The sequence below is a fragment of the Sapajus apella genome, unplaced genomic scaffold, assembly GCF_009761245.1.
Source record: "Sapajus apella isolate SASKATOON/1434 unplaced genomic scaffold, GSC_monkey_1.0 scaffold10, whole genome shotgun sequence".
NCBI lineage: Eukaryota > Metazoa > Chordata > Mammalia > Primates > Cebidae > Sapajus > Sapajus apella.
In genome coordinates, this window is record NW_022436950.1 from 39,068,578 (window position 1) to 39,081,338 (window position 12,761).

Sequence of the window (12,761 nt, forward strand, 5' to 3'; positions counted from 1 at the left end):
GGTTTGTAGTACTTTCAATGAACGTGTCCAGCTGCCCAACTGACACGTAGTGTGTCTAAGATGATCAGGGTGCATATCCATCTATTTGTGTGTAACCTAATTGAAAAGGCATTTTTTTTTTCTCTGAAAGAGTATGTCCCAAGAGAAACTATTTATTGTTCAGAGCTTTGCACTGCAACCTCCAGTCTCTAAAATTTTTTTGAAAGCACTGAAAAGTACATTCAACAAGTAGGTGGGTATCAATCAATAAAAGAAACTAGCCAGGTGTCAAATGCAGCATATTTTAATTTGTTTCAAATAAAGCAATATATGTATATATATATTTTCAGAAAAACACCAGATGTTAAATTCTACAAAAGCGCATGTGTCCTCAGCAGATCATGTTTGTCTGATTATTAAGAAATCTTTTTTGTAACATTAACTCTCTAAAGACAATCAATGGACTGACATCACTGCTACAACATAGGTTGCTAACTGAGCCTCTGATCTTCAGCCACATCTTGATATTCCTAACAATGAGTAAATACTGCCTGGCTAAAATGCTGCAAAGTCTTGATGAGAGAAAGCATCAACAGATCAAGCAAAGCCATGAAAGTTATGAAGCAAGCTAGAGCTGATTATTAGAATTAGTAAAAATGATTAAGAGAGGAGACACAACCATACAGGATTTGTATATTCTGATTGACTCTCTTTTGGCAGCGAATTGGGTCAGCACCTCGGGCAGGGAACCAAAACTGAGTGAAAACTGCTCTTTCTTCATCCTAGCTCAGGCCACCAATGTCACAGCCGGGACTGAGAGAACTGCTGCATCTGTGGAAACTTCTATTCTCGTGGGGCAGAGATTGCACTGTGAAACCCTACCAACACTACCCCGGAAGGGCCTGGCCTCCGAGGTGTCTGCAGCGTGCTGCCTTCGTCGGGGCTTTTCAGAATGGGCCGGGGCCTCAGGGGTCTTCATCCCCAACGGGGCCTCTTGATTTTTGGCACCACCTTTGTTTTTGGGCCGGAAGCCGTTGTGTGGCTGTCTTCTGTGTTCGTGGCGGTTGTTGCCCTTCCCCAGTGGATCGGCTTCATTCCCACTGCCCTGTGACTTGGCAGGCCCATTTAGCCTGTTGTTATGATACTGTGGATTAAATCTCCGTCTTTGGTTAGAAGATCCATTCTACCAAAAAAGAAAAGAGGTAAGTATCAGATGTCGGTAAGTCACAGATGACACCAGTAGACATCAGGGAAACCAAATCTCTAAGCCACAGGTAAGCTTTTTTGATGCACCAGAAGAATCAGAAACATGAAGATGAGGTCAAGCAGATAAAATTCTTAATCTTAAAAGAATAGTGGACTGTTTTGTAAATGGAACTGCAAGAAAATGATGTTGAAAGAGGTTACAGAAGCATAAGACAGACAATTCAAAAACTGGGTCAAATAAAATCCATAAAGATGCTTAAACTATAGCAGAATAAAATATAAGCCAGGAGCAGAGTAAAGATGATCCTCTACTATGGAGATTTCTGGGACATTCTGTAGAGACTGATAGGGATGGGAAGCACAGAAATTCTATAAAGAAAAAGGGTGGGGTCCCTGGCTAAGCCCCACACTCAAGCCCTATTTTCCTGCTCAAATGTTGCCTTTTCCAAAACCACACTGGCCCACCCCACCCTCCATTCTGTTTCCATAAAAACCCCAGGTTCCACTGGCAGACAGCAGAGAAGAGAAGAGGAGAAGCAGCTGCATGTCAGAGACTGCAGTCTGACATCGGAGAGAAGCAGTTTGACTTCAGAGGGACGGCTTGACGGCAGGACTTTGGAGAAGAGTCCAGCCAGAGATAGCCGGACTTCAGCAGAAGAATACTTTCCCACTCTGTCCCCTTTCCAGCTCTCCCTCCTGCTGAGAGCCACTTCCATTAGCAATAAAATCCGCCGCATTTACTATCCCTCACTTGGTTCATACAACCTGATTTTTCATGGATGCTGGACAAGAGCTCAGGATACAGAAAAGTGTCACACTGACCCTCTGCCTTCATGAAAAAGCTGAAGTTCTATTGAGCTATTAAACACTCAAGCCATCCTTGGACTGCAAGGCTAAAAGAGTACTGTAACACATGTCCTCTGGGGCTCCAGGGGTCACAGGTACCACCCTAGATGCTGCTATGGGGCTGCATGGAGTTTTGATCCTGCCGTCACCCAAAAGTGCTTGCTCTAGCTCCTGTACCTGTCCACCTGCATGCTCCCCATCCCCCAAGGGGTTGAGAGCTTCATGCTGAGTAAGTGAGGCACCCCTGTTGCAAGGCCTGCAAAGAGGGCAAGGAAATGTTCCTGTTTCAAGACTATGCATAGGAATTCTAATTACACAGGTGAAGAAAAAGTAAAATTCTGTCTGTAACTTTTCTTCTCTAAAGTAGCTTTTCTAATGTTTTTTGAAACAAATATCTTCATAGTTCAGAAATATTATCTTGGGCAAATATAGGGGTGAAGCGTATCTGGCAGGTTTTGGTGGCATGCACAAATAAGGTGTATTTTCACAGAGGTAGTTCATTGTTTTTCTAAACTTTCTGCAGTTATAAGCAAAGAAATGTTGACGCCTCTACTGAAAAATCATTCCTTCAGCAAATCAGTGGCCAAGAACATAAATGGATGAGTGTAGGGACGCAATGGATTAAGCTCCTGTATGAGGAAAAGATTTCTGAACTCCTCAAGGTCAATAATGGCCAACACTCACTGCGTACTTACCATATGCCAGGCACTGAGTGAGGTTCTTCACCATGTACTACCTCATTTAACAACAGAATCACCCTTTAAGATAGTTGCTATTATGTGCTTCATTTTATAGATGAGGATAAGGAGTTTCAGGGACTTGCCCAAGGTCTATCTATGGCAGGGAAATGGTGGCATTATTCCCGCTTTATATACTGTCTCCTGACAATGTTCTTAAGTTGTAACATAAACACAAACCTGTTTTGAAAATCAAACCTCTTATGAAAACATGTAATTTTATGAGTTACAAATATATAAGGTTCTTAATTTGTGCACTGTGACTGGATGGTATAGGTTTAGGGCAGACCAACCCCCAATAATTCAGAGCCCAGAGCAAGGGTACAAATGTAGGCCCATACTCCTGGGAAAGGAAAATAAATCTTGGCAACCCCAAATTACTAAGCCAAAGGGAAAAGTTAAGCTGGGAACTGCTTAGGGCAAACCTGTCTCCCATTTATTCAAAGTCACCCCTGTGCTCACTGAGATAAATGCATATCTAATTGTCTCCTTTGAAGAGGCTAATCAGAAACTCAGAAGAATACAACCATCTGTCTTTTATCTACCTAAGACCTGGAAGCTCCCTCCTCACTTCCAGTTGTCCGCCTTTGCCTCCAGTAGTCCCACCTTTCCGGACTGAACTGATGTGCATCTTATACAAATGGACTGATGTGTCATGTCTCCCTAAAATGTACAAAGCCAAGCTGTGCCCCACCACCTTGGGCACATGTCATCAGGACCTTCTGAGGCTGTGTCATGGGTGCATGTCCTCAACGCTGGCAAAATAAACTTTCTTTTTCTTTTTTTTTTTTTAGGAAGAAAGAGAGAAAGAAAGAAAAAGAATTAAAAAAAGAAAAAGAAAAAAAAGAATGAAGGAAAGAAGAAAGAGGAAGAGGGAGAGAGAACAGGGGTGTTGCTTTATTGCCCGGACTAGAATGCAGTCTAAAAATGGGTATGCCTGTAATTGTGTTTAATAATAGAGACATAAAAAAAATGAGGGAAGAAAATAATTAACAAGCAGCCAACCAATATTTCATTTAAACCTGTAAATACGTGTGATGTAGTACTGATAAGAGTGTATATTTTGTGTATTTAAAGTGGAGAGTTCTATGAATATTAATTAAGTCTACTTGTTCCGGATCTGAGTTCAAGTCCTGAATATTGATGTTAACTTTCTGTCTCATTGATCTGTCAAATATTAATGTTGAAGTCTCCCACTATTATTGTGTGGGAGTCCAAGTCTCTTTATAAGTCTTATATATCTGGGTATTCCTGTATTGGGTGCGTATATATTTAGGATCTTTAGCTCTTCTTGTTATATTGATCCTTTTATCATTATGTAATATCCTTCTTTGCTTCTTTTGATCTTTGTTGCTTTGAAGTCTATTTTATCAGCAAAAATTGCAACTCCTACTTTCTGTTTATTTATTTTTGCTCTCCATTTGGTTGGTAAATTTTTCTCCATCCCTTTGTTTTGAGTCTTTGTGTATCCTTGCATGTGAGATGGATCTGGATGTAGCATACCAATGGGTCTTGGCTTTTTTGCCTGTCTGTGTCTTTGGATTGGGGGACTTAGTCGATTTAAATTTAGAATTAATAACAATATATGTGAGTTTGATACTGTCATTTAATGTTAGCTGGCTGTTTTGCCCATTAGTTGATGCAATTTCTTAATTATGTTGATGTTCTTTATTTTTTGGTATTTTTTAGAAAGGCTGATACTGGTTGTTCCTTTCTATTTGTAGTGGTTCTTTCAGAAGCTCTTGTAAAACAGGCCTGGTGGTGATGAAATCTCTGAGTGCTTGCTTGTTCACAAAAGATTTTATTTTTCCTTCGCTTATGAAGCTTAGTTTGGCTGGATGTAAAATTCTGGGTTGAAAGTTCTTTTCTTTAAGGATGTTGAATATTGGCCCCCTCTCTCTTCTGGCTTGTAGGGTTTCTGCTGAGAGATCTGCTGTGAGTCTGACAGGCATCCCTTTATGGGTAACCTGACCTTTCTCTCTGGCTGCCCTCAGTATTTTCTCTTTCATTTCAACCCTGGTAATCTGGCGATTATGTGCCTTGAGGTTGGTCTTCTTGAGGAATATCTTTGTGATGTTCTCTGTATTACCTGGAGTTGAATATTGTCCTGCCTTGCTAGGTTGGGAAAGTTTTCCTGAATAATATCCTGAAGCGTATTTTCCAGCTTGGATTGATTCTCTTCGTCACATTCAGGTACACCTATCAAACGTAGACTAGGTCTTTTCACATAGTCCCATATTTCTTGGAGACTTTGCTCGTTCTTTTTTATCCTTTTTTCTCTAATCTTGTCTTTTTGTTTCATTTCATGAAGTTGGTCTTCGACCTCTGATATCTTTTCTTCTGCTTGATCAGTTCGGCTATTAAAACTTGTGCATAGTTCGCGAAGTTCTCGTGTTGTGTTTTTCAGCTCCATTAATTCACTTATATTCCCCTCTAAATTGTGTATTCTTGTTAACATTTCGTCAAACCTTTTTTCAAAGTTCTTGGTTTCTTTGCATTGGGTTAGAACAAGTTCTTTTAATTCCCAGGAGTTTCTTATCATCCACTTTTTAAAGTCTGCTTCTGCTAATGGAACACAGCCTTTCTCCATCAGGCCTTGCTCCGTTGCTGATGAGGAACTGTGATCCCCCGTAGAGGGAGAGGCGTTCTGATTTTGGGTATTCTCAGCCTTTTTAGGCTGGTTTCTTCCCTTCGTTATAAATTTATCCATCTGTGGTCTTTATAATTACCGTCTTTATAGTTGGGTTTCTGAATAGACGTCCAACTTGTTGATTCCTGGCACTAAAATCTGAGCAACCCACTGTGCCGGCCAAAACAGCGGCGTTAAGGTTGATGGTGCTTTTCTGACTCTGCACCGAGAACTGCCGCACCAAGGCAGCGGCAAAACCGCCTCGCTGGCCTCAAGAGTCGCGCTGGCGACACATGGGGCTCCTCCGCTGGGAATCTCCTGGTGCGTGAGCAACAAAAATTGATCTGAAAGTGTGGCGTCCTCTCGTTCTCTGCACTTTCAGTGGGAGCTACAATCCCGAGCTGCTAGTGATCAGCCATCTTGGACCTCTCTCCTATTTTCTAAGTTACCTGGGACTTGTCTCAGATTTTCGGGGTTCATACACTATACGTCTGAATGCTGTCTCTTCCTAACTCTGGCTCCATCCCACATTGTAAGGGGGCCTTGCACACATGAATGTGGACATTGCAGCCTGCACACCTAAGCTTCGCCTCCACTCCCACCCTTCAGACCAACAGGTGTGGTTTGTCTTCAAGATGATGTATACAGGAAAGTGGTCCAAACAGACCCTGTGAGCAGGCGTGGGCCCAACTGGGAATAGAATTCCAGGATCTTGAGTGCTGACTAGCAGCATGCTTCAGAATACAGAGTGTAGATTTCAGTGGCCCTGTCTCCCTGGTCTCTCTGACTCCTTACTCTGTAGAGAGAGCCATGGCTATGCAAGGGTCAAGGTCAAGAAAGCTTACTTGAAAACACAAGGCCCAGTCCAAGGGCCCTTCTTACCTGGGTTTACAGTGTTCTTAGATATTTGAGTCTATTTCAACTTAAATGAGCCATTACCTAAAATGCTAAAACAGAGAATTGAAAAAGTATCTATACAGATAGTACTTAATCTGGCCTCCTTTGTTTTTAAAGAAACTATGAAAAATGAAAACTCATAGGCTAAATTTTAGACCTAATTATAGCGTGATATTTAATAATGAACAGAGAGGCCAGGCACAGTGGCTTGCACCTGTAATGTTAGCACTTTGGGAGGCTGAGGCAGGCAGATCGCTTGAGCCCAAGAGTTTGAGAGTAACATGGCAAAACCCTGTCTCTACAAAAATTGTACAAAAAAAATTAGTCAGGCATGGTGGCACACACTTGTAGTCCCAGCTACTCTGCAGTCTGAGGCTGGCAAATTGCTTGAGCCCAGGAGGTTGAGGCTGCAGTGGGCCAAGATTGTGCCAAAAAAAAAAAAAAAAAAGAACAAAAGTTGTGAAGATATATTTAGACTACAAGTAAAAACAGATGGATTATGATCTTTAATGAAGTTATAACATGCTCCTTATCGAGGTGCTATCTTAAAGCTCATGAAGATTTCAGGGCCTGAGAAACACCTGTCAATGTCATTAACAAGAATTCTCAAAGGCCAAGACAACAAAACCCAACAAGACACCTGTTAGAAAAGCAGCATTTTAAATGACTTACCAAAAATAAGAAGAAAAAAGAAAGACTTTCTCTTGGAGATAATAAAAGGTATCTTTATAGCATGCCCAACGTCTATACCATCAGATCTTTTTTTTTTGGATGGAGTCTAATTCTGGTGCACAGGCTGGAGTGCAGTGGTGTGATCTCGGCTCACTGCAACCTCTGCCTCCTGGGTTCAAGCGACTCTCCTGCTTCAGCTTCCCCAACAGCTGGGGTTACAGGTATGTGCCACCATGCCTGGGTAATTTTTGTGTTTTTAGTAGAGACAGGGTTTCATCGTGTTGCCCAGGCTGGTCTCAAACTCCTGACCTCAAGTGATCTGCCCACCTCAACCTTCCAAAGTGCTGGGATTACAGGTCTGAGCACTGCACCTGGTAGATCCCAATTTTTTGTTAATGCTCTAAGGATAAGGGGGAAATCACCTCCCAAAGACATACTGGAGAAGCAGAAGGAGAAGAAAGATTGTTCTTTGGGCACTTGTGTTTTTAGACGTCATAGTAGATAAGAATAAAGAATGTCATTTTGAAATGTATTCTCTTTGCTGAAATCCCAAGAGAAGACTGCACTAACTTTAGCCTCTTATTGATCAACTCAACATAAGTGGAGATTAAAATATCTTAAAAAACAAATGCCAGGTTTCCTGTCATTAGTAGTTTCAGTGGCCAGGTTCTGAATCTTGTTCCTGAGTCTCTGTGGGTCCCTTCCACATGTAGGCTGGTTTTGGGGCCCCAGGGATGGTAGTAATCCTAGCCATGAGCCTCACTCGGGTGGACTGTCTGCTCATGGGGTCAAGAGTGTATTCAGGCCACTTCCTCCACATGGGAAAGCACCTGGGAGGCAAAGACGAGAGAGACCAGGGGAGTTCCCTGGAGGCCAGTTAGGCAGTGCTGCTGGGTGGGGAGTGGGTAAGGGCAGATGGAAGGAGCCTGAGTGTGACCCCAGGAAGCCCAGCATCTAGTAGTTGCTGTTTTCTTCCTCTGGAAACAGGGTTTCCCCCACCCCCTGGTACCCTGCACCGGTGTCTGCTTACCTGCTTGTTGGCTGGCATGGCCTGGTGAGAGGGGTCGACGGTGCTGGGGAGACTGCTCACCATTTTGGGGTTTGCTGCTTTGCCTTCGGAGAGCTTATTGTGAGTGGATGATTTTCGGGAAAAATTACTCTGTTTCCCAGAGGTAGCTGCATGCACATTCAGCAGAGGCAGCAGGGAGCTGCAGGGAGTTCTTGAGGAATAGTTGTTCTTTGGATGTGTAACTGCAACAAGAAAGTGCTCAGTGTTACGAGCTGCACCTTCAACACTGCTGCCTCAGTAACCCATTAGGAAGTGCTAGGAGATGAAGAAACTGGCCAGGAGCTCTACAAAAACTTTCAGAAAGTTTTCTTTTGAAAGATGTTATTTGAAAGGGCACCTTGGTGCTTAAGAGAACAACCAAATTTCTCCTGTGGGAATCACTGAACTGTGATTACAGCATAATCATCCAAGTTGTGAGACATTTGTAAGAAATAAGACATATCTGAGCAACTTAAATATTATTCTTTAGGTCAAGAATCACCAAGGGAAAAGAGATAATGAAACCTCAAGATTCCCTCTCTGACCCTGTCTGTAAATGCACTCTGCCTCGAGATTCCCCATTACCAAACCCATTCTCACCTCCCTGATCAGTTCCCTGGACCAATGGGTACTGCAGACACAGAAAGATTGGGAGCTATGTGGGCACTCTGGCCTGTCAGAGGCACGATGTTCTTAGAGTTTGGGAATGGGGTGATACTGGATGTTAGGAATTCTGCTACTCTGGGTCAGGCATATCCCCCAAACACAGGGCCAGGCCTGCCAGCCCCTAAAGCATCTTGTATATTTCATTATTGCTCCATTATCCCACCTTTAATCAGCCCCGTTTTCTGCAGCCTCACTGCAGATGTGCACCAATTCCAAGGTCACAGGCAAGGCAAGCTGATCAGGCAGACCCCCATCAGGGCTCAGGGCTCAAGGCTCAGGCAGGTCTGCTCAGCATTTATTATGACCATTCCTGCTGCTTTGGAAAGTGATGGTTTCTGCTGGGATGATTTCCATGTGATTACACTGAATTGGAACTGGAGGGAATCAATTCAAGGATAAAACCATGACTTCCCTCTCACAGTTCACCAGAATCTGACTGCCAGCTAGAGCTTTCTTTGATTCTTAAAACTGTCACCAATTTTTGAAAGCTATTTTGTCTGTTCCCTTTGATGGATCAGGTTTAATCCCAGGGTTCTGCTAGAGGATTAGGCGGGACCAGTAAAGATCACAATACAGGAGAAATGGAAAGGCCAGGGATGCATTCCTGGTGTCTTCATTGTATTGGGAAGGTGTGACAGCAAGCTGGGCCTGTCCAAATGTGACCAGAGGATTTCTGTGGCTCCTGTGCTCACCAGATTCAGTTTTAGAAGGTCATTATTGTCTGCAGATCAGGGACCACTATTTCCGGTTCACTACCGGTACCTGTGGGTTCTCAACGTGCTCTCAACAAAGCTGAGAAGGAAAAGCCTTCGGACAATTATGGTCTCTGTCTTTCAGAATGGACAGCTAGAATTTAGTAAGGGACCATTTCTCCCACTAGATGGCACCTGAAATGCTCAGGAGGAAAGGAGGTGAAGCGGTGCCTCCCCACTGCACCTGAGATGGGTGACAGGGCATCACTCAGCATCACTGTCTTGCTCATTGAGGGCTGACGTGGAAAGAAGGGTGGGCAGTTCCCTTTACAACTGTGAACCGGACTGTTCCCTTTTTTTTAGAGATGGGGCAAAAGCTCTGGATAGAGAATGGCAAATAGGTAAATTCTTTCATAAGAAAGAGTATGGGGGAAAAAAACGAAAATAATTTTTAAAAATTCAGTCAGAAAAATCAAATAATTGCCAAAGATGTGTGGACAAGGATGCTCACAGCAGTGTTATTTATTTTATTTATTTATTTGTTTTTTGAGACAGAGTCGCACTCTGTCGCCCAGGCTGGTGTGCAGTGGTGTGATCTTGGCTTACTGCAACTCTGCCTCCTGGGTTCAAGCAATTCTTGTGCCTCAGTCTCCCAAGTAGCTGGGATTACAGGCACACACCACCATGGCTGGCTAATTTTTGTAGTTTTAGTAGAGACAGGGTTTCACCATGTTGGCCAGGCTAATTTTTGTAGTTTTAGTAGAGACAGGGTTTCACCATGTTGGCCAGGCTAACCTTGAACTTCTGACCTCAGGTGATCAGCTGTGTTATTTTAATGGTGAAAAACTAGAAGCAGTCTAAATGCAGCAACCTGAAGACTGCTGACATCAATTATATTTACAGAAATGACTGGTTAAATATGTTGATATGAAAAAATATCTACCATAGATTGTGAAGTGATAAAAGCAAATTGTATTACTATACAAGCATACAGTGTAGCACAGTATAGTTAATTATACCGTAATAGGAAGTGCAGCCAAATCTTGATTTTTCAGCTGACTGCAAGGCTGTGGGTTTCTGCATCACTCACTAGTCCTTCTTTCCTCCTTGCGGCTGTCCTTAAAGCCACTTCAGTGCTCGTTCCCACCTCCCCTTGTGGTGTAGGGGAAAATATAGCAGCCAATTTTGTTGCACATTAGCTGCTCTAATTAAGGCTTAATAGGGAACAAGCCTAAACCTAATGGCTGAGTGGAGTCTTTCATTATCTGCAGACCTCACTCAGCACAGAGAACCAAGGGCAGAGGCTCAGGGCATTGCTGAGGGGCTCACACAACAGCTGGACCCTGCACAACAATAACTGATTGTTTCCAGACATGTTAGGACACGTTAGGAAGACTCACTCTCTGCCTGACAAGTTTCTGTAGAACCAGGGCTATTTGAAATCAGAGAGGCAGTTTAACTGACAGTGTTTAAGAAAAGTTTGCGAAAGGTATAAACTAGTTGACCTGTTCTGTTCCACTTAATAAATCCTGGGGATTTACCGATGGGCAGTGGCATTTGAAGACTCTAAGTTCAAATCTTGACATTTCTGGTGACTTGTGTCATGAGCTTAGATCATTAAATCTTTTTAGACCTCATTTTAGCCCCCTGGAGGGACTGCACACCTGACATTTCCTATAGCAACTCCAAATAGCACCAAGCTTACTCACACAGAATTATTTAGCAAGTATGCAAAACTTACTTTCTCCACAGAGCATGATTTGGGCCTTCAGCTGTTCGATGTCACAGGAGAACCGGGCAGCTTTCCCGAGCTCTTCATCATATTTACGCTCACTGACAAAGTGCTGGAGGAAAGAGATGGAAAGCAGGAGCCCCACGATTACAGAAATGACCGAGGCACCCTGTGGATGCGTTCACTCTGCTCTTCCAGCGCGCACTGCGGTGCTGACCTGGTGGGAATCTTTCCAGCCCTGTTGCTGGAAGGCTTTGTGCTCAGTCTTGGTCCTGACCTGGCTGGGGCATGACCATCTTCCTGCCTGGGGAATATGTGGCGTCCTGTGTTTCTCTTGTCTGGGCCTACATGGAATGCGTGTCTGACTCATCTATTTAACCTTTTAGCACCCCTCGCCCTCCTAGTAATTTTCTGAATTGCATTCTGGTAGGGTCTTCCGAGTTTGGCCGAGTGCCTGCTAAGGTATTGACCATCAAGAGAAAACATGTCGTCCTTCCTAGACCCCCATCCCTATTTTAATAGGGAACCGGGAAGTCCACAAAGCCTTTAGTGTCTGGAAAATACAATCTTAAATGGCAGAATTTCAAGTGCTGTGAAAAGAAGTGAGAAAGAGATTATTTTTCAATTCATTTAAAATTAAGATCTACATCTAGAAGACAGGGTGAGAAATACAGAAATAACTGTGACTCAGTTCTTTCTTGAGTTTACCAGGGAGTTTAGCAATGGCAAGGAAAACAGATACCACTAACTACAATACAAGGTGGAATGTGATTGGTGCTTCAGGAATATAAAAGAGGAAGAAATTATTTCCTACTGAGGGCAATGGGGAAAGATTATGTAAGAGAGAAATTAAAAAAATTATTGAACACTTACCAGGCACTGGCCAAATTCTTAACAGATAATCTCATTTCATCTGATCACAGTATTATGAAGTCAGTACTATTATCTCTATTTTACAGATGGGGGAGTTGGGGTTCTAAGAATCTAAGAGAACATGTAATTTATCCAAGGTCACAGAAGTAGAAAATTTTGCAGCTGGACTGTTTCACTCCAACGCCTGTGCTACTAACCGTTTTATGATGGGTGGGATTTTGACAGGCAGAAATGAAACTTGGAAGATGAGTTGATTTCAATAGACCAGGAAGCTGGCAATTTTATATATCTTACTTGATGTTCTAGCAAGCTGGGATTTTTGTAGGGGGAGATGGAAGTTGGCATATATATTGGAGTCCAGTTGAGAATTTTTTTCTGAGGGGAAGGAGATATAATGGGGGAAACCAGATCTGCTTTGGGAAATTAAATCTTCATGGAGTATGAGGCTAGAGGGAGACAGTGTAGGCAGAGAGACTAGTGAAGAGGCCACTGAAATTGGCTGGGTGGGAGGCCACAGAGGCCAGAGCACAGAATGTAAGAAGAGAAAGGCCACTGACACCCTCAGCACCCTCGGGCGAGGTCCTCTTCCCCACAGGGCCTGCTTTCGGACCCAGCCAGGAGGGGGGTCACTTGACACTGTCTATCATTGCCAACCAGTTTTATGCCCCAACTTGCAATCTTGCCCCTCAAGCTAGTGGCAGCTGTGTCTTACAACCACTCTAGTTTCCTGGAAGTGGGTAAGAAGCTTAAGGGCGCGCGCACGTGTGTGTGTGTGTGTGTGTGT

General features: G+C 43.3%; 1 protein-coding gene across 13 annotated transcripts in view; it reads right to left on the minus strand.

Moving 5' to 3' along the window:
• Positions 1-267: 267 nt before the first annotated feature.
• Positions 268-12,761, minus strand: part of SPATS2L (spermatogenesis associated serine rich 2 like) — a 168,404-nt gene continuing 155,910 nt past the window's right edge. For 11 of the 13 annotated variants that reach the window (XM_032278735.1, XM_032278741.1, XM_032278732.1 and 8 more), the window contains 3 exons: positions 11,114-11,216; positions 7,997-8,217; positions 268-1,162 (listed from right to left, as the gene is read on the minus strand). In XM_032278735.1, coding sequence (XP_032134626.1) covers positions 767-1,162; positions 7,997-8,217; positions 11,114-11,216 — 720 coding nt within the window. In that variant the 3' untranslated portion in view covers positions 268-766. The remainder of the gene's footprint in view (positions 1,163-7,996; positions 8,218-11,113; positions 11,217-12,761) is intronic. The other 2 variants (XM_032278737.1, XM_032278738.1) reach the window with 1 other exon arrangement.